Genomic DNA, 27,885 nt, shown 5'->3' on the forward strand with positions numbered 1-27,885 from the left:
AGGACATAGCCCTGTGGTACCCCACTTGAGACATTCCTCCAACTGGATGTGCAGCCATTTACGACCACTCTTTAGGTCCGATCACTTAAGTCAGTTATGAATCCACCTAACAGTTGCCTTGTCCATTCCATACTTAGTCATTTTTTCAATAAGGATGGTGTCAAGATATACTATATCTACAGCGTTTCCCTGATCTACTCAGTCAGTGATTGTCATAGAAGGAAATTAAGTTAGTCTGACATGACTTGTTTGCTACAAACTCATGCTAACTCTGGTTAGTCACTTCATTCTTATCCAGGTAGTAAGTTACATACATAGTTTTTTTAATAATTTATTCAAAGATCTTTCCTTGTATAGAGGTCAGACTCATCGGTCTATAGTTCCCTGGGTCCACCTTCTTCCCCTTTTTGAGGATAGGAACAACATTTGCTCTTCTCCAGTCTTCTGGGACTTCTCCTTTTCTCCACAAATTTTCAAAGATTATGGAGAGTGGTTCAAAAATTTTGTCTATCTTTCAGTACTCTGGGGTTGTAGTTCATCTGGACCTGGAGACTTGAATTCATTTATGTAGCCAAGTATTCCCTCACTATCTTACTGTTCTATAGATAGCCTGGATTCTTCTATTCCTTTTATAGGACAGTGAAGATCAGTTGATGTTACATTTCCTTTCTGAGAGAAAAAAGATGCAATGTAGGAATTGAAAAGTTAGACCTTCTCAACATCCTTTCTTACCTATAGCATCTTTGACTTTTTTTTTACTTTTGACATATCCCCAAAATCCTTTTTTATTGCTTCTGACGTCTCTTGCAAGCCCTAATTCATTGTCAGCTTTTGTTAACCTGATTCGGGCCCTGCAGGTTGTGCAGACTGCGTTATCTTCTTTAGATATGCCTCCCTCTTTCCATTTGATAAACATTTCTTCTCTTTCATACTCCTTTTCCTATAAAATGGCTTCCTCTTCTAACTCTTGACAAGATGTTTGACCTCCAACTCTCAATTCTTAACTGCCTCACAGGATTTATCTTTTCCCACTCTCATGTGACTATTTATTACAGCTGTAGTCATTAGTAGAGATGAGCGCATTTTTCAATGTTCGGATTACGATCGCAGGTGAATGTTGTATTTGCACTATTCAATGAACACAGCTGAACGCTATTCAAGTCAATTGGGGTAGCAATGAGGGAATATGTTCGCAAATGATCGCACACATAAACTCGGCACGAATAGGGTACCAATATGGCAAATTCAGTTTTGACGATCGTTTCTGAACATATTTGCTTATCTCTAGTCATTGGCTGACTGTCCAGGGGAGTTTGTTCCAGAAACGTCTGTGTCACGAACCCACCGCTGCCACCAATATGTCACGATCCCGCCGGTATGTCACGGCACAAGGGGGGCTTATCTTAGTTATCCCACCGCTGGCACCATGTGATAAAAACAGCAAGCTAGTCTTGCCCTAACAATTTATCGCAGGGGGGTTATTTTGGATGTCCCACCACTGCTAACAATCTTCCACGAACTGCGGGGATTTATGTACATCCCACTTTTCAGTTCCACTTTGGAACTTGCAGCTCTCCAGTGCCCCCCCTTACTCTCAGGTCAATCAGGGAACTACACCTGGGATAATTGGTCGCTGGCTGGCTGCTTCAATGAGGTCTCGCCACCCGGCACGCTGCAGTGAGGGAATTATAAAATGCTCTGGCCGCAGCCGCCCAATTAGCTTATAAAATCCCTTCTGTCACTCTCAGCAATACCCAGGGCCCAGATCACACTTTGCCGCCACCAGCTCCAGAGTTTCTCTGATTAAGTTATAAACTTAATAGAGGGGTTCGAAGCCAACTCAATTCAGTAGCATAATTATCTTAAAGGCACGTAAAATTTTTCTTAGAGCATGAAGACAGACTAATAAGTTTTTTATAATTTATTCCCAAAAAGGCGGGCAGTGATTACACAGATAAAAGATGTTACAAAGTTGAGACATTAGGTATGTACAATGCAAATATAAAATAACCAGGATTACAGTTGCTTAGATGGTCTTAGGCTAACCATGTGGGGAGGAGGCGGAGCAACACGTCTCCCTGCATCTGAGTTCCTTTCAGCACGAACTCTGCAGTTAGAATGACTGACTGACTGATTTTTGGGAGGGAATACCTTATCCCTTTGGGTGTGTAACATCACCAGAGGGGCGGTCTGGGGAATGTCATCCCCCTGCTCTAGGAGTTACAATTCTGACTACAAAACTTATAAGGACTATATCTCACAGAGGGTTCCTCATATAAACACGCACACAGTCTCATTTTCTTTAGCCTATCGGAAGGTATAATTCAAGACCAAACATGCAGTAATTATGTCACATCATTTAGGAGAAATCCATTTCTCAGTTTCTGTGGGTGCTAGAACCGTGAAAATGATGGGCCAGAACGCTGGTTTCGTGCCCTACGCAGATATGTGATTTTTATATCTGTCGCTATTGTTTTCGTGATCCGGCCTCTTTAATATTACCCATACTTATATCCAGCCGCATGATAGCGAACAAAGGACATTCTTTTGACTTAGTTAATTAACATTCCTTAGCTGTGGAGAGGAGAATGTTTGCACAGGAAGCGTCTAGTGTAGGATTACAAGCAGGCACATAGCTGCGGGTGAAAAGAGAAGAGGTCGCAGATATGTGACAGGCAAATTCTACTGTAGTTCAGAGAATGGAATATTCTGGAATGTTCCAGAAAAGTCATCTTATCATATCTTACATTAGCATTACAGTCTGTATCAAGGTTTAACTGCAACAGAGGGAGGCCAGAACATACTCCTGCACTGATTAGAAGCACTTATCCTTCAAATTAAGCAGTACAGGCTTCTGCTAGCATTTCAGGGGTTAATCTGCTATGTTGAGAGCTCCTGGAGCTTTCCTGCTTTAGTGCTCTCAGCTGTTCAGTGTTGGCCACCACTCTCTGCTATATATGCTAGTCTCTGGCAAGCGGTCATTGCCAGGGTTAGTTTTATACTGCCTGGTTCTGGAGATATTTATTGTTCAAGGAGGCCTATTGGTGTGTTGTTCAGGAAACTGTTGCTTAGTGATTTGTCTGTGCATATCGTCATCCTCTCCTTTTTTGTTTTTTCCTTTTACTTTCTAGTATTCCACTCTGTTTGCGAATGCATATTTGTATGTACGTCTTCCCTTGTTAGCAGCCGAAATGCAGAAATAATAGACATTATTTCAGTTATAATAATCGCACCGAAGGTCAATTTATGCCTGGAATTAAAAACACATCATGTGCATTCACCATAATGATTTGGTCATTTTATTTCGCAAAGAATGTTTGCATGAATAATAATAATCTATTTTTTTCTTAAGGTTCTATATACTCACCAGAAAACAAAAAAGGCTAAGGTTTGGCAAGATGGTATTTTGAAAATATCAGGAGGACAACAGGTAATGTTTGCAGTCTAATATGTTACATTGATAAGTCTGTATTCCTGGTAATGTGAATAACACCAACCATGTACCTTTTGGCTAAAGGAATACGCTGGACACGGTTATTAGTCCTCTTTATGTATGAGGTGAGATTTCCACCACCTCCTTGATTAATAAGTTGTGTTCTGCGTAATTTTTGACTACTCTTATTGGCCAGAAGGTACAACATGTTTATGCTATTAGGCCCTGTATCGCCAATATTCTGCATTTACAGGATATTTAAGGGGCTCCATCAGCACAAATTAACTATTCAAACCAAGCACTCGATGCACCTATGGCGTAGCCAAACAGTTCAGTGCACCTTCCCACTTACTTGCTTTGTATGCATCTTGACCCTCCGCTTCCTTGATTGACAACTTTAGCTTTAATGGCGATAGAGAAGGGTGGAGATAAGGGGAAGACAAGTGGGAAGATGCACTGAACTGTTTGGTCACATCAAACGAGTATCGAGCGCATGCACTTGAACTGTCATTTTATGCTTTTGGATCCAGTTTAATGAGCGTAAATCTGTGTGTGTAAAATATATATAAATATACAGTGTGTGTGTGTATATATATATATATATATATATATATATATATATATATATATATGTGTATGTATGTGTGTATATATGTGTATATATATATATATATATATATATATATATATATATATATAGCAACAAGAGCTCCATGAACATAATGTAGTACCAAGGAGACGGGGGATTATTACCCCAGCTCCAGTACCAAATGCATAAACTCCAAAAAGCTATGAAATACAGGAGAAAAAACTAGAGCATGCGATGGAATGCATATCAAAATCTTTATTCAAAAATACAGATTACATGTGATCATAAATATAATAATAACGTGTCTGTCAAAAAATGCAGATGACATACACCCAAACATCACCTACTCCTCCCACGGAGATGGAACACCTCCCGGAAAGCACCCACGATATGTAAGTACGTCCCAAAGAGAGCAAGTGAAAACCCTCAGTATATAGAGTCACTGGGCCCAGTTGCCGTATAAGGGATTCAGACACTCCAAATTAGTGATAGGGTACATTATGACATGCGTTGGTAAATCATGATATAAGACAATGTCCGCACATGAACAAGGAAGCTTACCAGGGTTAAGTGGGGGAGAAGGGAAGCCTGGCAGTAACACCCCCGACGCGCGTTTCACGGCGCAACAGGCCACTTCGTCAAGAGGAATATAGTAATGGAGTAACATTGGGTCTCCATCGGATCCTGATCTGGCCCCTTTTCTTGGATTTATTATACGGATCGCCTCAATAAATTGGATACAATCTTGTATTATTACTGTCTATATAAATGTGACATAATACACTTCTGTATATTTTTATTGGATATGATTGGTTATTTGTGGTGTATATTTTTATTGTATATGTTTGGCTATTTGTGGCTACTATGTGCTACCCAAATGATTTGTACCCTTGCACTCACTTGTGGTGCTAGTTCCTTCTAACCATGTGTGCATATTGTGGCCGTGCTCATCGCTCCCCGTCTACACGGCTCCGCTTTGCATGCGGCATCTTTATGTCCTGCACCTGCGTCCGGGCCCTCTGCCCGGCGCAGTTGCACTGGGCATGATGTCTGCTTTGCTCTGCAGGACCTGCAGACACGGGCGCATGCGCCGATAGCGCCATGCTCATTGGTTGACAGCGGTCATGTGACCGGTGTCGGGCTATTTGAAGGTCCTGTGGTTACTCCATTACTATATTGCAAATTAAACAATTTCTATTCTTTTTACATATATTATTACACCTTTTTGAAGCGTATTATTCATGCATGCCCGATGCTTGGCTAGCAAAACGAGCATACTCGGATAATACAATATCACGACATCACTAATTATAGTGTAATAATATCAGAATCACACTTATCTTGGTTCTGTCTCATTCTTCTATCAGGCCATAGTTGACTTTCACATTACAGTCTGCCTACAAACTACAGTGCATTGTCTGCAGTTGTATGGTCATGACAAGCCATCCATCAGCAGCCTTCAGTGAGAAACACTGAGCGTTGCATTACTGTGCACATGCACCAGTGTCCCATGCCTTCACAGTGTTATTTATTCGAGGCGGCTGATGGATGAACATGGTCCTATGCCAGTTTTATCAGCTACCATTTTAAGCTGCAAAGCACTTCACTGTCTGCGGAGCAGACTGTACAAATAATGACATGGCATTGTAGAAAAAGTCTTTTGGCTGAGCTGTTGAACTTTATCTGCAATTTACTAATATCCTGGTAAAAGTAACAAGAAAGTGGCCGGCCCCCATAACGTACTCTGTTCAAATGTACAGCCCCGTAATCACATAACTGTAGTTAGTTGGCCCCCATATGATCGCAGAAAAACGTATTTATTTCTATGTGTTGATTATATACAGTTGTGCGCAAAATTTTACATACTCTGGCAGAATTTTGCTTTCTTGGCTTTTTTTTTTTCCCAGAGAATATGAATAACACTAACACTTTTTCTCCACTCCTGGTTAGTGGTTGGGTGAAGCCATTTATTAACAAACTACTGTGTCTTCGCTTTCTAAATCATAATGACAACCCAAACATCCAAATGACCCTGATCAAAAGTTAACATACCCCATTTCTTAATACTGTGTATTGCCCCCTCTGACATCAATGACAGCTTGAAGTCTTTTGTGATGGTTGTGGATGAGGTTCTTTATTTTCTCAGGTGGTAAAAGCTGCCCACTTTTCTTGTCAAAAAGCCTTCAGTTCCTGTAAATTCCTGGGCTGTCTTGCAGGAACTGCGTGCTTGAAATCTCCCCAGAGTGGCTAAATAATAATGAGGTCAGGAGACTGAGATGGCCACTCCAGAACCTTCACTTTGGCTACAGCAGAACAATGACAGTTCGACTTGGCCTTGTGTTTTGGATAGTTGTCATGTTGGAACATCCTATCACTAAGCAGCAAAAAGAGGACTTAAAGATACTCCAAAAAATTTAAAAACCAGCAGAAAAAGGCAGAAATGTTTACCTGCCCAGGCCTCCAAACAAATGCACTAACAGGATACAGTTTACCCATTTAACACGGGTGCAAAAATGCAAATGAGACAACCGCTCACAGCCTGCCGATCCATGTAGGGGGTGGTTTTTTGGCATATTAATGCACAAAAAGTCTGTATGTGGTGCTGTTCACATAAAGGCCATGCCGCGCATCTGGCTTGCAGCCTATTGGTGACGCCCATACTACTAGATTAGGCGGGCTGCCCAGTTCTATCCAAAATGCATCTCATGTGAACAGACACCACAGTTTACAGAGCTAAATGGGCCCAACTGCATCCTGAAAAATAAAGTGCAAAAAACACATACAAAAATGTGAGGTATTAGTTGATATTATGGCCAAAATATGCAAGCTCGAAACCCACGTCACAGGGTTTTTTTTCTCCAGTCACCTTCCACGACAGTCACCTTGGAGGATGTCTCCCCGCCCTATTGGGAGACAGGAAACACAAAGAGGTTAAATAACCCTCCCCTTCCTGCTACCTCCAGTATTTTTCCTGTCCCCCAGTGGGGCATGAAGAGGTTACAAGGGCTGCTGTGGCCGTCGAGCTGAGCCCTACAGACTTACATGCCGGGCAGCTGAGGTTGGGGGGGGTTCGCCTCTCCTCCACAGGGCTGTTCCCGTCTCCATCTGAGTGCGACTTGGGACCTTTCCTGCCCCTCCCGCGCCTCCTCTGGTGTAAAGCGGGGCGGTGGAGCAGCCGGGGTCCTCTGGTAGCTCCCCGGCATCCTCCTTCCTCTCACGCTGCCGGATACGTGTGCACTGGAGGTGATGTCGCGTCTCACCGGAAGTGACGTCGCGGCGCACTTCCGGTTCGCGTCCTCATGCGTTCCAGGGTAAAACGCACGCGCCGGGCGCCCAGGGGATGACAATGGCAGCCAGGGTCGTACCCAGACATTCCTCCCCGTGGACCAGGAGGAAGGAGGCACAAAACAGTGAACGCTACAACACCCATATAACCGGGTCACAAGCTCCAGGTAAGTGCAGTGTGTCTGTTGGTGACTATTGCTGACTATGGATGGCGACAAACCCTCAACAGCTGCATCTGCGGAGCCCAGCGTTCCCCCTCCTACCGTGAGTATCAGGGCCGGTCCCTTACTGTTCAACTCCATGGCACGGGTCATTGAGCATACCTTCTCTCTCCTTTCAAGAAGAAAAGGTCTCTGGCCCAAGGAATAAACCCAGCTGCAAGTGTGGGATCTGTGGTGCCAGGCTTCCCTCTGATGATCAGAATAAGCTATGCCAACCTTGTATGCAAGACATTCTATGTACCGAACAGCCCTCCCTGTTTGACAGTATTAAAACACTCATTAAGCAGGAGGTACAGACCTCCATGGCAGCATTTGCCCAGCCCCCTCTCCATAAAAAGAGGAAAATAGCACCTACGGAGGCAGATTCAGATTCGGGTGAAATCCGTACCTCAGGGTCTGAGAACATTTGGGAAAATGAAGGCTCCACATCCACCCCTAAACCCTATACAAAAAAGTACTACTTTTCTTCTGAGGATATAGAAGCGCTGGTCTCCATGGTGAGAAACATCATGGGGGTTGAGGAGGAGGTGAAGCTCTCGGTTCAGGATGAGACGTTTGGGGGGCTGAAACCCAGAGCTAGGAAAGGGTTTCCGGTACATGAAAATGTCCAAAATCTGATAGTTCAGGAGTGGTCCTCCCCTGAGAAAGGACTTAGTGTACCCTCTGAGCTCAAAAATCACTTTCCTCTCGAGGGTGACAATTCTATTTGGGATATCCCTAAGATAGATGTCCAAGTCTCTAAAGTAACTAAGAAGACATCCCTCCCCTTTGAGGATTCTTCCCAATTGAAAGATCCCATGTATCGTAAAATAGAAAGTCACCTTAAAAAATCCTGGGAAGCGTCTGCGAATTTGCTCAAAGCAAATGTAGCCTCTACTTGCGTCGCCAGAGCTTTATTTCTCTGGCTTCATACGTTAGAGGAACACCTCTCTCGGGGTACACTCAGGGAAGAAATCTTTAGATTCCCTTCCTCTTCTCCAAAAAGCAACGGGCTTTTTAGCCGATGCCTCATGAGAGACGGTTCGGGTAGCGGAAAGGTCCTTAGTCCTCTCTAATTCAGCTAGAAGGGCCCTTTTGGCTGAAGTCGTGGGGAGGTGACATCACCTCTAAGATGAAGCTCTGTGCCATCCCCTTCCAGGGGCACCACGTGTTCGGGCCAGTCTTGGATGACATCCTTGAAAAAGCCTCGGATAGGATGAAACCCTGAACAGAAAATTACCAGGAGACGTTTTTTTCGTCCCCCACGAGAGCAGTCCTCTCAGAGGGAGTTCAGGGGGAAGGGCCAGACGTGAAGGTGGAGCTACCCGAAAAGGGGTATAGGGAAGAACATCCTCGTCCCTCAGCCACAGCAGGCCCCGGACAAACAGTGACTCTCCGGTGGGGGGTCGACTCACTCAGTTCTTCGTCCGATGGCAAACCACGACCTCGAACCAGTGGATCCTTCACACCATACAATTTGGGCTGAAATTGGAATTCGAACAACCCCCCCCCCCCCCCCCGACTGTCTGAGAATTACCCCAACACGGTCCCTAAATCTCCAAAATACCCTACTGCAGCACAAGATCTGTTACGGGAAGAAGTAATCTCATTCATACCTCAGCAGGAGATAGGCAGGGGACATTATTCTCGCCTATTCCTCGTGAGTATGCCCTCCAGAAAATACAGGCTCATCATAAACTTGAAACCCCTGAATCGATTTATCAAATACCGGAGGTTCAAGATGGAGTCGGTGAAATCTGCGATCCCTCTTATTGGACGAGGCTGGCTGTTGGCTACGATAGACCTGAGGGACGCTTATTATCATTTCCCAATCCATCTGGATCACAGGAAGTTCCTGAGGTTCGCGGTCTCCCACGACCGGGGGGATCAGCCATCTCCAGTCCAATGCCCTCCCGTTTGGCGTGTCTCCAGCACCAAGGGTGTTTATGAAAATCATGAGGGAAGCAGTCATTTTCATCCGTCTTCAAGGGATATGTATTCTTCCATATTTAGACGACCTGCTCATTATCGCACCATCGATATCCCGACTGAACTAGGATGTGTCAAAAACCCTGGCGATCCTCTAATCCCTAGGTTAGATCCCGAATCTTCAGAAGTTGGACCTTCACCCTTCCCCAAGGAAAAAATTCCTTGGGATTTACTTAGACGGGGGGGGGGGGAAGGACATCCTTTCTTCCCGAGGATCGTCAACTGGACTTTCGTCAGAGAATCGTCCAATTCAGAGAACAAAGGGCACGACCCTGAGGGACGCCATGTCTACTCTGGGGTCCCTGACGTCGTGTATTCAGGCGGTGTCCTGGGCTCAGACACATACGCGAACTCTTCAGTCATACGTCCTGGTAAACTCAAGGAAATATCGAAACAATCTGTCCAGAAGAATTCCACTTCCAGGACACCTGAAATCGGCCCTCTTGTGGTGGCTGAATTACCGAAAGTTGAGGCGGGGGGTGAGCTGGGATCAGCTTCCCCTGAAAATACTTTGTACCGATGCCAGCCTGAGAGGTTGGGGAGCCGTGGTGGAGAAATCTTACTTCCAGGGACGATGGTCCCAGGACATAAAAGCCAGATCTTCGAATCTAAGAGAATTGAAGGCAGTGGAAGAAGCACTAAAAGCTGCTTCATCCCTCATCCAGAACCATCATGTTCGGATCTATTACGACAACGTAACCACGACACCAGGGGGGTACGAAGTATGCCAGACTAAAGGCAGTGGCAGCAAGAATCTTCCTCTGGGCGGAGAAACACCTACTGTCCATCTCAGCGGTACACCTGAAGGGATCAGACAACATCCAGGCGGACTTACTCAGCAGGAAGGACGTCCATCCGGGGGAATGGTGTCTGAACCAAGCGGTCTTCCAATCTCTGACCGCGAGATGGGGGGATCACCTATTTGCAAATGCTCAAAATGCAAAGACAGCAACATATTTCTCCCTCAGTCCCACGTACGGAGCCCGGGGAACACTCTTTCGTCCATCCGTGGGTCTTATGCCTTCCCGCTGATCCCTATGCTGGCAAGGATGCTACAAAAGATCCGATTGGACAAGGTCACGACAATCCTGGTTGCTCCAATGTGGCCAGGGCGAAGCTGGTACAGCGCCCTGTTGGACATGGCCCAGGAAGGTCCCTTACTCATACCCAAAAAAACCTACCTCCTTCACCAGGGTCCCCTATTGTACCCAAATCCCAACAAACTAAACCTGGCAGCTTGGTTACTGAGGCAAACATCCTGAAGGCCAGAGGTCTCTTGGATAGGGTAATCCGGACCCTTCAAAAAAGCAGGAAACCGGTAACCAATGCCATGTATGGCAAAGTATGGAAGAAGTTTTCTTCCTGCTATCTTCCTAGTGTCCTTGATCCCTTCCATCCCAATATTGCTCAGGTCCTAGATTTCCTACAGAAGGGTTTAGAGCTAGGGCTTACCCCAAGCACTCTGAGGGTACAAGTTTCTGCCCTTAGTTCCTTCTTTGACCAGGACCTGGCCAGACACCATTGGGTCAAGCGATTTATGACTGCTGCAAGCAGAATACGGCCCACACTCCCTAGTGGGGTTCCCCCCTGGGATCTTAATGTAGTACTCAATAGTCTAACACAGGGCCCATTCGAACCCCTGCCTGCAATTTCATTAAGGATCCTGACACTTAAAACAGTCTTTCTCGTAGCGATTACCACAGCTAGACAAGTAGGGGACTTGCAGGCCCGATCGGTACAAGAGTCATACCTCTCGCTTAACTCAGACAGCATAGTACTGCATCTAGACCCCTCCTTTATGCCCAAAGTGGTTTCAGACTTTCACAGGGGTCAGGATATCGTGTTGCCCTCATTTTGACCTAATCCTTCTAATACGAAGGAAGAAAGATTCCACACTTTGCATGTCCGCAGAGTGGTTCTCCATTACCTTGAGCTAAGCAAGGATTGGAGAATTGACCAGAACCTTTTTATCCAATATTCAGGATGGAATAAAGGAAAGGCAGCAAAAAGAACAATTGTAAACTGGATCAAACAAGCCATCTGCTTGGCATATTCGTCAAAAGATCTCTCTCCTCCCGAGTCTCTAAAGGCCCACTCCATTTGATCAGTCGTTACGTCGTGGACAGCGAGAGGGAACGCGTCATCGGAGCAGATATGCAGAGCCGCCACCTGGTCCTCTGTGCACACCTTTACCAGACACTACAGATTAAATTTTGATAGGGATCTGACATTTGGCAGATGTGTTCTGCAAGCCGTGGTTCCTCCCTAAAAAAAAATTAATGTTGGTATAACTCCAAGGTGACTGTCATGGAAAGTGACTGGAGAAAATAGAATTAGACTTACCAGTAATTCGGTTTCTAGGAACCTTCCACGACAGCACTAATTTCCCTCCCTATCTAAATACCTTATTGGATGATTCCTGCACTTGGCGGTAATTATTCATTCTAGTATGTCTAGAAAAATCACTGGAGGTAGCAGGAAGGGGAGGGTTATTTAACCTCTCTGTGTTTCCTGTCCCCCATTAGGGCGGGGAGACATCCTCCAATGTGACTGTAGTGGAAGGTTCCTAGAAACCGAATTACTGGTAAGTCTAATTCTATTTTTTTTGTGTGCATTAATATGCCAAACAACCATCCCCTTCATGGATTGGCAGGCTGAGTGGTTGTCTCATTGGCATTTTTGCACCTGTGTTAAATGGGTCCACTGCATCCTGTTAGTGCATGTGTTTGGAGGCCTGGGCAGGTAAATATCTCTGCCTTTTTTTCTGCTAGTTTTTCATGTTGGAATGTCCAAGTATGTCACATGCGAAGCTTCCAGGCTGATTACAAATTTGGCTCCAGTATTTGCTGATAGCATGCTGCATTCATCTTTCCTTCAACTTTGACCAAGTTTCCTGAGCCTTTGTAGCTCACACATCCCCACAACATCAGTGATCCACCTCCATGCTTTGCAGTAGGAATGGTGTTTGTGAGGAGTCAGCTTTAGCTGAGTCGACTTTTCTTTAGAGTGGACTCTGTGTCGTGGCACCCACTCACCGAGGGTGAGCTGACCTTGTGAGGAACCACCCCATATACAGGGACTGTCAGGGGCAAGACCAAGGGGGTGAGCCACCACGACTGCTGGAACCAGACGGCCGGCTCAAGGAAGACACAATGTGAGTGTCTGACGACCAGGGACGGGCAGGAAACAAGACGTAAGTTCAAGGTATCTTCATTAAGGAAAACTTCAGGGTAACATCAGGTACAGGACGTGAAAACACAGGGAAAACACAACAAGGGGCGAAGGGGCGTGCGGGGGCACGCCAAGGTCCCATGGCATGATACATGCTAGATGGTATGCCTGGGTACAGGCAAAGGCACGATGACGTCAGACTCCGGACAGCAGGCAACGATCGACAGGATCAGGGCATCAGGCTACGGACATCAGGCCGCAGTCATCAGGCTTAGGATCTCTAGCAGCAATCGTCAGGTTCCGGGCATCCGGCAGGCAAACCAAGGTTTAGGCAAGGAGACACGACAAGGTTCAAGACGTGATGCGTGTTAAGGAACACGCCAGGGTCCAAGGCAAAGTTCAAGGCAGGGTGCGTGTGTAGGGGACACGCCAGGGTTCAGAGCACAAGACAGGGTGCGTGTGTAGGGAAACGCCAGGGTTCAAGGTCCTCGGCGCGCTAAGGAAGCAGCCAGGATTCAAGATTCAAGGTCCTGCGCGTGCTAGGGCACGCCAGGGTCACGGTACAAAGAATGGTCCTGGCCGTGCTAGGGGGCACGCCAGGGTACAAGGTTCACAGCGGGTCCCACACATGCTAGAGAACACGTTGAACTTTGAAGGTCAGGACTAGTGTCCTGCGTGTGCAGAGGGGCACGCCAAGGTCAGGGTTCAAGGCAAAGAGCAAAGCACAGAGCAAGGTACTAGCAAGACAAGGATACAAGACAGGTCACAGAACTCAGAACACGACAGAGACAAGGTTCAGGACAGAGCAAGGAAAGCGAAAGACTTGTGCAAGAGTAGTACGAAAGCGCACAGTGCAAGAAGCAGCGTGAGTGCAAGGGAGCACGGAAACCATGACTGGAGCACTGGCTGGAGGCACAGGCAGGCGGGCACGACTAGAGGCGGCACGGCTGAGGCACAGACAGGCGTAAACCACAATAGCACTGGACGGGGAGCACAGCTGAGGCACACAGGCGGGCACGACTAGGGGCGGCACGGCTGAGGCACAACAGGCAGGCACGGAGCGACCAGGCGCGTGCAAGAGGGCACGCAGCCACAAGGCAGGGCTAGGCAAAGGTACAGGACAGAGACGACACGACATGGCACGAGACAAGAGAAAGTGTACAAGCACAGAGCGTGTGCAGAGACGCACTACAGAGCAGAGTGCAGGGGCACAGAATACAGGGAGCGACTGAGCAGACCAAGCAGCCATGCAGGGAAGCAACACGATATTCAGGCCCCGACCATAGGAAGGGGCGGTCTGATATAGCACCTGGACTTCCGGGTCAGGACCAGGGAAGGATTTCCGGTTCAGATCCTCCTGGGTCATAGAGAGCGTTGCTAGATCAGACTGGCTGGACCATAGAGAAGATCACATGATCAGGGGTTCCAGGAATACAGAGGATTGCTGAATCAGAGCAGAGACGGATGGTTACCTAGCAACAGCATGCAGCCATGAGGTAAGGCGTGCGTGCACACTGCTCCAGGCGTCTTGCGGCATAAGTCATGAGGTGCGCCTGTACACACAGGCGAGACCCGCGGGGCGCCCGCAGGGACCCGGACCTGGGGACAATGAGGCATGACAGGCATGACAATGGGGATCATGCAGCGCAAGCAGCATGACGGGCATGACAGTGTTCCTTTCACCTTAGGCCTTGTTGACCTCTCTCCAAATGTAACGTTTATGGTTGTTGTCAAAAAGTTGAATTTTGGTCTCATCACTCCAAATTACCTTGTTCCAGAAGTTTTGAGGCTTGTCTCTGTGATGTTTTGTAGGCGAGATACTTTGTGGCATTTGCGCAGTAATGGCTTTCTTCTGGCGACTCGACCATGCAGCCCATTTTTCTTCAAGTGCCTCCTTATTGTGCATCTTGAAACAGCCACACCACTAGTTTTCAGAGAGTCCAGTATTTCAGCTGTTATTTGTGGGTTTTTCTTTGCATTCCAAACAATTTTCCTGGCAGTTGTGAACACAGTTTTTGTTGGTCTACCTGACCGTGGTTTTGCTTTTTACAGAGCCCCTGATATTCCATTTGTGAATCGGTTTGAGCGCTGCTGACTGCCATTATCAATTCCTTGGATATATTTTTTTTTTTTTTCTTTTTTTTGTATCCCTTTTCTGTTTTATACAGTTGAACTACCTTTTTCCCGTAGATCCGTTGACAATTCTTTTGCTTTCTCCATTACTCACAATTCAGAAATGTCAGTGGCTGCATGAAAGATGGATGAGTCTGTCTGGATCCAAAAAACTCACTCAGCTATTATGCACACACACTGATTATAAGCAAACAAGTCACAGGTGAGGATGTTACCTTTAGTAGCCATTCAAACCCATTTGTGTCAACTTCTGTGCATGTCATCAGGCCAAAATAACCAGGGTATGTCAACTTTTGTTCAGGATCACTTGGATGTTTTGGATTGTCATTATGATTTAAAGAGAAAACACAGTAGTTTGACAATAAATGGCTTCACCCAACCATTAACCATGAGTGGAGAAAACGTTTTGGTGTTATCATTCATAGAAAAAAGGCAAAGAAAGCAAAAATTCTGTTGGGTATGTAAACTTTTGAGCACAGCTGTAGATTTTTGCTCTATTCACACTTTCTCCAGTCACCTTCCACGGCATTAACATCGGAGGTCGTCTCCCCGCCCTAATAGGGGACAGAAACACAAATGGGTTTAATACCCCTCCCCTTCCTATAGCCACCAGTGTCTTCTTGTCCCCTATTGAGCATGAAGAGGTCTCTGATGGTGCTGCCGTGGCCGGCGATCAGGGCACCCCACGTTACCTTGTCAAATGCCAGGCAGCTGAGGTCGGGGGCTCCGCTTTCCTTCTCCGGTGGCTGCTCCCATCTCTGTGGGACTCTGGACCTTCCCGCCTCTCCTGCGCTCCCCAGGGGTTAAAGCGTGGCGGTGATGTGCGGCCAGGGTCCTCCATTTGCTCCCTGGCATCCTCCTCCCCCATGCTGCTGACCCGGGGAGTTCGCCTGTACCGGAAGTGACGTAACTGCACTTCAGGTTCATCTCCTGTGAGTTCCATGCTGGAACAAGCACCGGCCGGCGTCTGTATACCCGGGATCAGCAGCCACTCTATGGGATGTACCTTCGACGTCCCCCCCCCCCCCCGAGGGAGGAGCACAGAATTACGCTGGATCCTTGATTGCCTTAAATCCTGGCAGAGGGAGCCGCCAGGTAAGACTCTGTCTGACGCTGACTGTGGACAGACTGACACGGACGGCGACAAACCCTCCTTCCAAGAGAGACAAAGGCAAGAACAACCTTGTCCCACACCAAAAACAAACCCCAGACAAACAATGACGGCGCTCCAGTCGGGGGCCGACTCTCGCTCTTCCTCACCGAGTGGCAATCCATTTCCACAAACCAATGGGTCCTCCGTACCATACGAGATGGACTGAGGATAGAATTTGAGAATCTTCCCCCAAAGTGCCTGAGGGTCACCTCCCTGCTAAAAGACCCACAAGACCTTCTTCGTACAAAGGTGATCTCCCAAGTGCCAAAACAGGAGATAGGAAGAGGCCATTACTCTCGCCTGTTTCTGGTAACCAAACCCTTGGAGAAACACAGGATCCTCATAAATCTGAAACCCTTAAACAAAGCGGTTCAATACAGACGATTCAAAATGGAATCACTCAGGTCTGCAATTCCACTCATCGGACGCAATTAGGTAATGGCTACGGTGGATCTGAGGGATGCATATTATCATGTGCCAATCCATCCAGAGCACAGGAAATTCCTCAGATTCGCAGGCTCCCACAGTCATCGGGTCAGCCATTTTCAATTCAACGTCCTACCCTTTTGGCATTTCAGCGACACCGCGGGTGTTTACCAAGATCATGGCAGAAGCAGTGATCTTCATCTGTGACCAGGGAGTATGCATTATCCCATATCTGGACGACTTTCTTATCGCACCATCTATCCCTCGTCTGAACATGGACATGGAAAAGACCCTGGTAATACTGAAATCCCTCGGTTGGATCCCGAACCTGGAAAAATTGGATATTCATCCTTCCACAAGGAAGAAGTTTCTGGGGGTTCTTTTGGACTCGGAGAAGAGGACATCCTTCCTACCCAGGGATCGTCAGATCGACCTTGTCCGCCAGATAATCAGATTCGGGGACCAGAGGTCACCCACCTTAAGAGAGTCAATGTCCATCCTGGGATCCCTGACTGCATGTATCCAGGGTTTCTCCATACACGGGTCCTGCAAACTCACGTGCTTCTATACTCCAGAAGACCTCAAAATCCACTGACCAAGAGGATCCCACTTCTCGGTCATGTGAAATCCGCCCTGCGGTGGTGGTTGGACTACCGAAACCTTCAGAGGGGGGTCAGCTGGGACCAGCTTCCCCTGAAAATACTCCGATCAGATGCCAGTCGGCGGGGTTGAGGTGCAGTAGTAGAGGGATCCTACTTCCAGAGACGGTGGCCCCCAATCATCAGCACTAGCTCCTCGAATCTGAGAGAGCTAAAAGCTGTAGAGGAGGTATTAAAAGCCTCATCAGCACTGATCCAGAATCACCACGTGTGTGTCTGTTCGGACAACATGACCACAGTGGCCTTCCTCTGACACCAGGGGGCACAAAATACGCCGGTCTAAAAATAATGGCAGCAAGGATTTTTTTCCTGGGCAGAAAAAACACCTATTATCCATCTCAGCAGTACATCTGAAGGGATCTGACAATATCCAGGCAGACTTCATCAGCAGGACAGACATCCATCCAGGGGAGTGGTGCCTGGACCAACCAGTCTTCTCGTCCCTGACCTCAAGATGGGGGACTCCCGAGATAAACCTATTTTGCCAACGGATAAAATGCAAAAGTGAAGACATTCTTCTCCCTCTGTCAGGCAGATGGTGCACAGGAAGTAGATGCCTTCTCCCAACTGTGGGATTTCGATCTGGCATATGCATTCCCACCGATGCCAATGCTGGCGAAAACATTGCAAAAGATCCTAGCAGACCGAGTCCCCACAATCTTAATCGCTCCCCTGTGGCCAGGGAGGAGCTGATACAGTGCTCTACTTGACATGGCTCAGGAAGGCCCCTGGCTTCTACCTCAAAAGATTGACCTCCTTCACCAGGGTCCCTACTATATCCGGACCTACGCAAATTGAACCTGGCAGCCTGGTTACTGAGGCCGAAATCCTGAGGGCCGAGGGCCAAGGGCACTCGGATAAAGTAATTCAAACCCTCTAGAAAAGTAGAAAGCCAATAACTAATGCCATCTACGCCAAGGTCTGAAAAAGATTTTCATCTTGGTGTTCCCCAAACACCCCTGATCCCTTTCATCCCAATATAGCGCAAATCTTAGACTTTCTACAAAAGGGTCTATAAATGGGGCTTACACCTAGTACACTGAAAGTCCAAGTATCAGCCCTTAGTACTTTCCTTGTTCTAGACTTAGCCGGCCACCGCTGGATCAAACGCTTCATGACTTCTGCAGCTAGGATTCATCCTAATCTTAGTAGTCAGGTTCCCCCCTGGGATCTGAATACAGTCTAACCCGAGATCCATTCGAGCCTCTAACATCCATGACCTTAAAGAACCTGACCCTCGCTAGGCGCATAGGAGAGTTGCAGGCCCTGTCAATACAGGAACCCTATCTAACTATCACTTCTGACAGAATTATCCTGAAGTTACATCCCTCCTTTATGCCTAAAGTGGTCTCAAACTTTCACAGAGATCAGGATATTCTACTACCCTCATTCTGCCCAAATCCTTCCAACCCTAGGGAAGAAGTTTTTCATACCGTAGATGTCCGCATGGTTGTTCTCTTTTAACTCCAACAGACTTGAAGCCTGGCGGATCGACCAAAATCTTTTCATCCAATTCACGGGATAAAATAGAGGCAAAAAGGTGGCAAAGAACACTTGATAGTTGGATCAGACATGTTATCTGCCTGGCGTGCTCATCACAGAATCTGGTTCAACCTGTGTCACTGAAAGCACACACTACCCACGCAGTAGCTACATCATGGGCAGAGAGGGGGAACGCATCTTCAGAGCAGATATGCAGAGCCACCACCTGGTCATCTATCCACATGTTCACCAGACATTTCAGGCTAAATTTCAATAGGGATTTAACATTTGGCAGACGAGTTTTGCAGGCCGTGGTCCCTTCCTAAAGAAATTAGCTGTTGGTGTTACTCCGATGTTGCTGTCGTGGAAGGTGACTGGAGAAAATAGAATTAGTCTTATCAGTAGTTCGGTTTCTAGGAACCTTCCACGACAGCACTAATTTCCCTCCCTATCCGACGTTCTTATTGGATGATTCCTGCACTTTCGTGATAATTATACATGCTAGTATGTCCAGGAAAACACTGGTGGTTACAGGAAGGTGAGGGGCAGGTACGGACTGGGGCTGAAATTCAGTCCTGGCATTTGAAATCACACAGGCCCATGTTATCCCCGTCCCCATGAACCAGATGGGATATATTACTAATATTACCCTGGATCGAGCAAAGGAAGATTTTCTACAAGACTTAAATTTCTAATGATTCCCTTGGCCTGCTGGGGTAAGGAACGGTGTTAGCAACTTTGTGCTCTTGACGGTATGGGAATCTTGAGAACACCGATTCTGTTAACAACGTAGCAGAAAAGGCAGCCCATGACCAGACAGACCCTTCTGGCATTTGCCAGATGGCCAGTCCGACCCTGGGGAGGGGTATTTAACCTCTTTTGTGTTTCTGTCCCCTATTGGGGCGGGAACACAACCTCTGATGTTACTGTCGTGGAAAGTTCCTAGAAACCGAATTACTGGTAAGACTAATTCTATTTTTCTTTTCCTTAACCCCTTAACGACTAGGGGTATTTTTGGTTTTGCATTTTCCCTCCCCTGCTTTCCAGAGCCATAACTTTATTTTTTCGTCAATATGGCCATGTGAGGGCTTGTTTTTTGCGGGACGAGTTGTACTTTTGAACGACACCATTGATTTTGCCATTTCGTGTACTACAAAACGGGAAGAAAATTCCAAGTGTGGTGAAATTGCAAAAAGTGCAATCCCACTTTTTTTTTTTTTTTTTTTTTTTTTGCTGGGCTTTTTTGCTAGGTTCACTAAATGCTAAAAGTGACCTGCCATTATGATTCTCCAGGTCATTAAAAGTTCATAGACACCAAACATGTCTAGGTTATTTTTCATCCAAGTGGTGGAAAAAAAAATTCCACAGTTTGTTTTGTTTTGTTTTTAAAAAAAAAAAAAAAAAATTGCACCATCTTCCGAGACCCGTAGCGTCTCCATTTTTCGTTATCTTGGGTCTGGTACGGGCTTATTTTTTGCTTACCGAGCCGACTTTTTTAACGATACCGTTTTTGTGCAGATACGTTCTTTTGATCGCCCGTTATTGCATTTTAATGCAATGTGACAGCGACCAAAAAAAGCCGTAATTCTGGGGGTTTTTTTTTTGTTTTTTCTCGCTATGCCCTTTAGCAATCGGGTTAATCCTTTTTTTCATTGATATAGATTCTGAACACGGCGATATCTAATGTGTTTTTGATTTTTTTTTTTTTTTTTTCTTTCTTTTCTAATTTGAATGGGGTGAACTTTTTATTTTTTTCATATTTTTAAAAACTTTTATTTTTTTTTTTTTACTTTTGGCATGCTTCAATAGCCTCCATGGGAGGCTAGAAGCATCCCATATTTGATCGGCTCTGCTACATATAGATGATGAGCAGATCACCTATATGTAGCTGAATTACTGCATTGCTATGAGCGCCGTCCACCAGGTGGCGATCATAGCAATCCAGCATCAACAACCATAGAGGTCTCCAGGAGACTTCTGGTTGTTATGCTAACAGGAAAAATAGAAGTGGATCCAGTTCACTCAAAGGGCTTATTTAAAAATTAGAAAATTTTTATTGGATGATCCTTAAAAAATTCATAATGACAAAACAGGCGTCTCAGATGGGACAGCAATGACAGGGGGTGGTGTGTAATAAGACCATACGCGTTTCGAGCAACACGGCTCTTGCACACTGGTTACCATAATTGGGATAGGATCTTGGCGATGGGAATACCCCTTTACGTTTTCTGTTGCTGGGCATACTGTACTTTTTTATCCAATAAAAAACACCTAATATTCTGATGTAAGAGATCTATTATAAGCCAGTGTGCCCCGTCATGATCCGCTACTAAATTGATCGTATTCAATCATTATAACTTCTGTAAAAATAGAATTTGCGATGCCTGTCTTAACCTATTCATCTTGATATGTAGTGCATATTCAGTGACCATTGAATAATGTATTGTAGAGTGATGCTACAATTTGACATGCAGATTAAATATAAATGGATTATAAGTGTTTCTACTTAATACTCCTTTACTTTATATAGGCAGCATTATATAGTGACAACAGGCAACGTTTGGACACTGTCTATGTGAAAACTGGCGTGGTGAGTATTTGTTCCATGGAGAACACAATACATATTGAGTATGATCTTCCCCTTGTCAGCCAGCTGATATCTATTTAATGCATTTAAAGCGTACTGATATCATACAGCAATGTCTAATGGATTAGGGTGTACAGATTGTGAACAGTACAATGTCTACTGGCTACTTGTCACCATTCAGAAATTATAGATATACCAATAATGTTAATTATTATACTCTACTGTTATCCACTTAGTGACTAAGCTAAATTTTTCAAATCTGACTTGTCACTTTATGGAAACTCTGGAATGTTTCAAAATATTCCAGTGATTTTTTTTTTTTTTTTTTTTAGATCCTTTTTTGTGACACATTACACTTTATGTTGGTGGTTAATTTAGGTATATACTGTATGTTTTGCATTTATTTATAAAAAAAGATCAAGCATATGACAAAATGTTTTACAAAATTTGCAATTTTCAAACTTTGGATGTTTCTACCTTTAATCCAAAAAGTCATATCACAGAAAAGAAAGTTAATAAATTAACATTTACCTTACATCAGCACCATTTGTAAAGTGTAATTTTATGTTAGAAAGTTTACAAATTTAGCAACAGTTTTTAATTTTTTCAAGAAACTTACAAAACTCATTTAGGAAAAACTCAAAAGTGATACTATATTAAAAACAGCCCCTCACCCTCCTCAACATATTCAAAACTGTCTGGTAGTTTGTTAACCCTTCATTTGCTTTTGAGGAATTAATGCAAAGTGGAATGGCAGAAATTAAAGTTATTTTTACCTCTAAAATGTTGCTAACATCCAAACAGGTGATTATAGCGGGCAGATTCTAGGGTCAGTACTTGGCTGTGGATTGCCATTGCAGCCATCTTTACCACACGATCTTAGGGTGCCAATGGGAGTAAAGAGGGAGCCTTACGTCTCTGTTAAATATGTAGATGCTGTTGTCAATATTGACAACATTAAGGGGCTAAACCACCACGGTCAGTGCCAACGCTGATCGTGGCTGATGCAGCAGGGTGTCGGCTATAGTGTACAGCCGACAGCTGCTGCATTTCACCGGGGGGGGGGGGATGGAAATGCTATTCTCGTCTCGGATCAGTGAAATGACTGCTACGTCATCAAAAGTCATTGTCGTAAGGCATCGCTGGGAACGGGACTTGCCGGGAGCATTGCGAGGATCGGGAACGCTGCGTGTGATGCTGGAAGGTGAGCATATCATGATTTTTTTAATTTTTATCGTTTTAAACTTTATATCTTTTTACTACTGATGCTGCATAGGCAGCCTGAATAGTAAAAAGTTGGTCACACTAGTCAAACACTATGATTGACGAGTGTAACCAACCTGTCAATCAGTTTTCCAAGCGATGCTGCAGATCTCTTGGAAAACGCTAGCATTCTGCAAGCTAGTTACGCTTTCAAAACACTAGTTTATTGTGGGAATTATGAATGCGGAATTCTAGCTTATTTCCCGTGGCAGGGAGTTGCAGAATTCCTGTGGAAATTCCGGACTTGTGCACATGGCCTTAAAATTGCACTTACCGGTAATTCGATTTCTATGTTCAATAATCCCCTCCACAACAGTACCACAGGAGAAATGTCAAAGAATAACACTATGGAGGGACAATAACCTGGAGGACTTTCCTGCCAAAGGCTAGATGTTTTATAGACATTAGGTCTAATCTGTAATGCTTAGAAAAGGCATGGACCTAGGCCCAGGTTGCAGATCTGCTCGATGTAAACGATGTCCCTTTCAGCCCAAGAGATAGATACAGCTCTAGTGGAATGAACCCTTAATGATTCAGGAGATAAATCTTTTTTTTTTTTTTTTTTTGTTTCTGTGATTTTGCTTCTTTAATCCAGTTTGCTAGAGAGCTCTTGGAGTCTTTCTTCCCTTGATCCACAGTACTGGGTTAAAAGGTTTTGATCTTTTCTCCAAGGTCAAGTTTGATTTAGGTAATAGAAGATGGATCCTGAACATCTAAGAATGGAATTCTGAGAAAAGGAAGGAAGAATTATTTTCAAATAAGGTTCCCTAATGAATAGGGCCTGTATCTCGCCAACCCTCCTTGCTGTCGTAGTTGCTACCAATAGAGCTGCTTTCCAAGATAGTTTTTCCATTTGGATTTTGACCATAGGTTCAAAGGGCATGATAGTCAGACCCCCTCAATACTAGATTCAGGTCCCAAGATGGAATTACATTGGACCCTCCTTGGACAAATTCTGGAGGCAGCTGTCATGAACCTCAAAGGCACAAAGGCAATCTGCCAGGTTTTGGTCAAAGAAGGAACTCGGGGCTGACACCTGGTTTTTCAGGGTACTAGAGCGCAATCCTTTTGAAAGGCTGTTCTGTAGGAAGGCTAAAATCCTGGCAATATTTGGATAAAATGGATCGACGGAAGTAGATCCATACCACACAGAGAAGGTCTTCCATAGCTTAGAATAGATGGCATTAGCGACCTGTTTCCTACTTTTTGTGGCGTACTTATGACATCATATGAGAGACCTCTGGCTTTCGGGATTGAGGTTTCAGAAGCCGCCAGGCTGCCGAGCATAAGCTGTGGTTAGCTGGATGACAAATTGGACCTTGATGTAGCAGGTTGTGGTCTGGAGGAAGGATAAGAGGTTCCTCTGAGTTCAGAAGGTTCAGAGCCCCAAACCAGCTCCTCTTTGGCCATAGAGAAGCAATCAGAATGGTTTTGTCCTTGTCTGTTCTGACATTTTTACAATGTCCTTGGTAGTAACGGAATTGGAGGGAATGTATAGGCTAATCTGAAGTTCCACGGGTGAGAACTAGCATCCACTATTGATTGAGTTTCACTTGGATCTATGGAAAAATTAGCTATTTTTGTGTTTTGCCAACTCGCAAACAGGTCTACATCTGGATGACACCATTTCCTGGTTATTAATTGTAACACTTTTTTGCTGAGGCCCCATTCCCCTGGATTTAGATCCGTCCTGCTCAGGAAGTCTGCCTGGATATTGTCGGATCCTTTTAAATGATGGACCGACAAGGACAGGAGATGATGTTCTACCCAAAAGAATATTATTGCCAAGACTTCTTGTAGGCTGTCAATTCTTGTGCAGCCCTGATGACTTAGGTGAGCCACTGTGGTCATGTTATCAGAGTAAATTTGGACTTGCGTACCGTGCGGTATAGAGTTTGCTTCTCTCAGGGCTTCCTCTACAGCTCTTAATTCCCTGAAGTTTGAATATTGGTCATCCATCTTTTTGGGCCAGGCACCCTGGAAGACCTCTCACGATGTAACTGCTCCCCAACCCCTTTTGCTGGCATCTGTTGTTACAGAAGAGACAGGGTGTTTAATCCAAGATATTCCTTCGCCAGATTTTCCTAGTTCAGCTGCCAGTTTAGGGATATCTTTACGTGTTGAGGGAGGGAGATTCTCGTGCTGTGTGCATCCGAGAGTTTTGAACCTGGGCCCAGGGAACTGCCTGAATACATGGTGTCTTTTATCCCAGGACCAACATGGCAAATCTTATGGACACCTTTTTGGTTCTTGAGTATCTGGACCCTTGATCTTGCATTTAACTGCTTGGCTGCTGGAAGTGAGGATCTCTCATTTTCTCCTTCGTCTCATTGGGGGACACAGAGACTGTGGGTGTGTGCTACTGCCGTCTGGAGGCCGACACTAAGCATACAAAAAACAAGTTGGCTCCTCCTCCGCCGCATACACCCTCGCCCCGATAGCGGGCGGAAACCAGTTTTTGCTTAGTGTCTGATGGAGGCACACGCAGTCGGGGTCTCTCCAGACTATTTTTTTTTTTTTTTAAACATTTTCTTACTATGAAGAGGAGACAGGGGCGACGGACCCTTTTGAAAGGGTCCGATCTCCCTCAAACATCAACGGGCGAGCACGCGCGAGTATCCCTCCGCGTATCCTTTCCCGCACCGAGGGACATCTCTGGGACTTTTCCCCAGACATCTATTTTTTCTTTCTTTTAAAGAAGATATGACAGGGGCAACGCATCCTATTGAAAGGATCCAATTTCCCCAAACCATCAACGGGCGACCACGTGCGAGTGTCCCTCCACGTTCTCTCTCCCGCGACGTGGGACAATAGGCCAGACTTAGCCCTGTCCACCCTAGGTAGCGAAACCATGGGCTTGCACAGAGGCACAAGACTAGTCTGTGCGGCCCCACGGCTACACCAACGCCAGGTGGCGGTACTGCGTGGTGGCGGACGGTCCCTCTCCTCGCCCAGCCAAGGCGGACGGAGCTAGGGTGCCTGCACCGTCCGAAGATATGGGTTACCTCAGGGTAAGCAGGGCTCCTGGGCAGCGGGAGGTTTCCAGGCCAGGGCTGCGGCGTACTCTCCAGGGGCTGGAGCGGCTCCCCTCTCCTGCCTGCAGGCAGAGCAGGAGGGCTTCCTCGGCGCGGCAGGGGCAGCGGCGTGTTCCCCTTCTCCCTTGCCACGACCCTCTGCAGTGGCCGGGCTGGGGAAGGAGCGCGCGTGGCTGAGTAGGCGCTGTTTAGAGCGCCAGTTCCGGGGCGAGGTAGGCCACGGGGAAGAGGGCTCAAATTTAGCCCGCGGCTTTGGCCTAGGCCGCGGAGAAGGCCCGCCCCCCGGTGCGGCGGGCGGGCAGGGCCGAAATTTAGCCCGCGGTGTCGGCCTAGGACGCAGGGGGAAGGCCCGCCCCCCAGCGTGACGTCAGATCCGGCGCCCGACCCCCGACGTGACATCAGATTCAGCGCCGCCCCCGGCGTCAGAATGGGGTAGGCCGCGGTCAGGAAGCATCGCAGCCTACCCAGGGAGACCAGCAGCTGGGAGCGAGCAGCAGCAGCACAGGAGCACGGGGAGACAGCAGGAGCTCGGGTAAGTGCGACCCCCGTCTTGGCCACACTAGGGCAGGTTGTCCTCCTTCTCCTCATACCCCTGGATGCCATAAAAAAAAAAAAAAAATAGAAAAAGGTTTTTTTCTGGCCGTTTGTTCCGCAGTATGTCTGGAAAAGGGAAGAAACACACCTTCCTTTATACCGCATGCGTTTCCTGTGGGGCTGTGTTCACGCAAGCGCAGACTATTAAGATATGTGAGGCCTGTAGTTCCGAACGCGCCCAGGAGCCCTCCCCGCCAACGGAGCCCAGGGGGTCGGAGCCCCCGGAATGGGCGTTATCACTGTCTCGGTCTATGGCTTCACTTACGAAGGCGATCGAGACCCTTCAGGCCCCGGATAGGGGTAGAGACAACGGCTCTCCGGTTTGGGAAGGTTCATCCACCTCACATGAGCCGCTGGCCTGCAGGGGCCGTACCCTCTCTAAGGAGACGTACAGGGAAAGAACCCATATGGCGTCTCCGGGTCCCTCCGGTGCTTCGGCATCTGTGAGTGCGGCGTCTCGCTCTCCATCACCATTGTCTGAGAGCGAGCAGAGTTCGGATGAGGACAGGCAGGAAGCCTTGGATCTGGATATTCCCGGGTGTCGGGAGACAGTAGACAGTCTCATTGAGGCCGTCAATCAGACTCTTGGTATTGAGGGGGACGTCTCCCTGACCGCAGGGCATAAAATATCTTTTAAAAAGGCCAGGCGCCCACATAGGGTGTTTAGCACTCATCCAGAATTCGAGGACACGGTGCAGCGGCACAGGGAACGCCCAGACAAGCGTTTTTCAGGGCAGAAAACGCTAGAGACAAGGTACCCGTTTGCACCAGAGTTCTGTAAAGAGTGGGCAGAATCTCCGATTGTGGATCCCCCAGTGTCACGCCTGGCTTCAAGATTATTGTTGTCGGTGCCTAGTGGTTCTTCCATTAAGGACCCCGCGGATCGGCTCATAGAGGGTCTAGCCCGCTTGGTGTATGAGGCATCGGGGTCAGCGCTTTTGCCTTCGTTCGCAGCAACATGGGTGGCCAAGGCCATGATGGTCGGAGTCTTTGAACAAAGTCCTGCAGGACAGAGACTTGCCGGTAGAGGTGTCTGAGATAGTCTCCTGACATCGAGATCTGATTTGCTATCTAATGCATCCTTGGATGCGGCTAATTGCGCGGCGCTAGCCGCAGCAAACGCTATCGCCATTAGGAGAGCCTTGTGGCTAAGGCTATGGCGGGCCGATTCGATTTCTAAAAAGTCGTTAACATCTCTGCCTTATCAGGGTAATCGGCTTTTTGGAGAGAAGCTAGACAAGCTTATTTCAGATGCCACAGGGGGAAAGAGTAGCTTTCTCCCACAGCAGAAGAGCAGACCGCCCTTTCGTCAATCACAGGTGCGCTTTCGAGCATTTCGCGCCCCAGGATGGGCATCAGCGGCCGGTTCTACTGCCCCGGCTCGTCACAACCAAGACAGAGCGCCAGGTCACGTATAGAGCCAACCCGCTGGGGAGGATGCGGGGCCGTCCACCCAGGTCAAGGGGAGCTAGGTCCCAAAGGCCCTCTACAAAATGACTTGAGGCATCAGGTACCCGAGGACAGCAGAGTAGGCGGTCGTCTGCTCAGGTTCCGCCACGTCTGGGTCAAGGTGGCACACGACGCATGGGTGGCGGAATTGGTGTCATTCGGGTACAAAATAGAGTTTATCGGACACCCTCCAAGGAGATTTTTTTCAATCCCGTCTTCCCAAATTGCAATCCCGGGCAGAGGCATTGCTAGGGGCCATCAGGATTCTTCTGTACAACAGGGTCATTATCCCGGTACCAGAGGGCGAAGAGGCCCAGGGATTTTATTCCAACCTGTTCGCAGTCCCCAAGAAGGATGGAACAGTAAGACCGGTTTTGGACCTAAAGCTCCTAAACAGGTTCATCAAGGTCAGGCACTTTCGGATGGAATCCCTCCGG

General features: G+C 46.8%; 1 protein-coding gene across 4 annotated transcripts in view; it reads left to right on the top strand.

Annotated features, from left to right (window-relative positions):
* ZGRF1 (zinc finger GRF-type containing 1) overlaps positions 1-27,885 on the top strand; it is a 140,204-nt gene that overhangs the window by 13,889 nt on the left and 98,430 nt on the right. For all 4 annotated transcript variants that reach the window (XM_073571934.1, XM_073571936.1, XM_073571935.1 and 1 more), the window contains 2 exons: positions 3,353-3,430; positions 21,051-21,110. In XM_073571934.1, the coding sequence (XP_073428035.1) occupies positions 3,353-3,430; positions 21,051-21,110 (138 nt within the window). The remainder of the gene's footprint in view (positions 1-3,352; positions 3,431-21,050; positions 21,111-27,885) is intronic.

Source organism: Dendrobates tinctorius, unplaced genomic scaffold, assembly GCF_039654945.1.
Source record: "Dendrobates tinctorius isolate UK_male_01 unplaced genomic scaffold, ASM3965494v1 ptg000030l, whole genome shotgun sequence".
Lineage (NCBI taxonomy): Eukaryota > Metazoa > Chordata > Amphibia > Anura > Dendrobatidae > Dendrobates > Dendrobates tinctorius.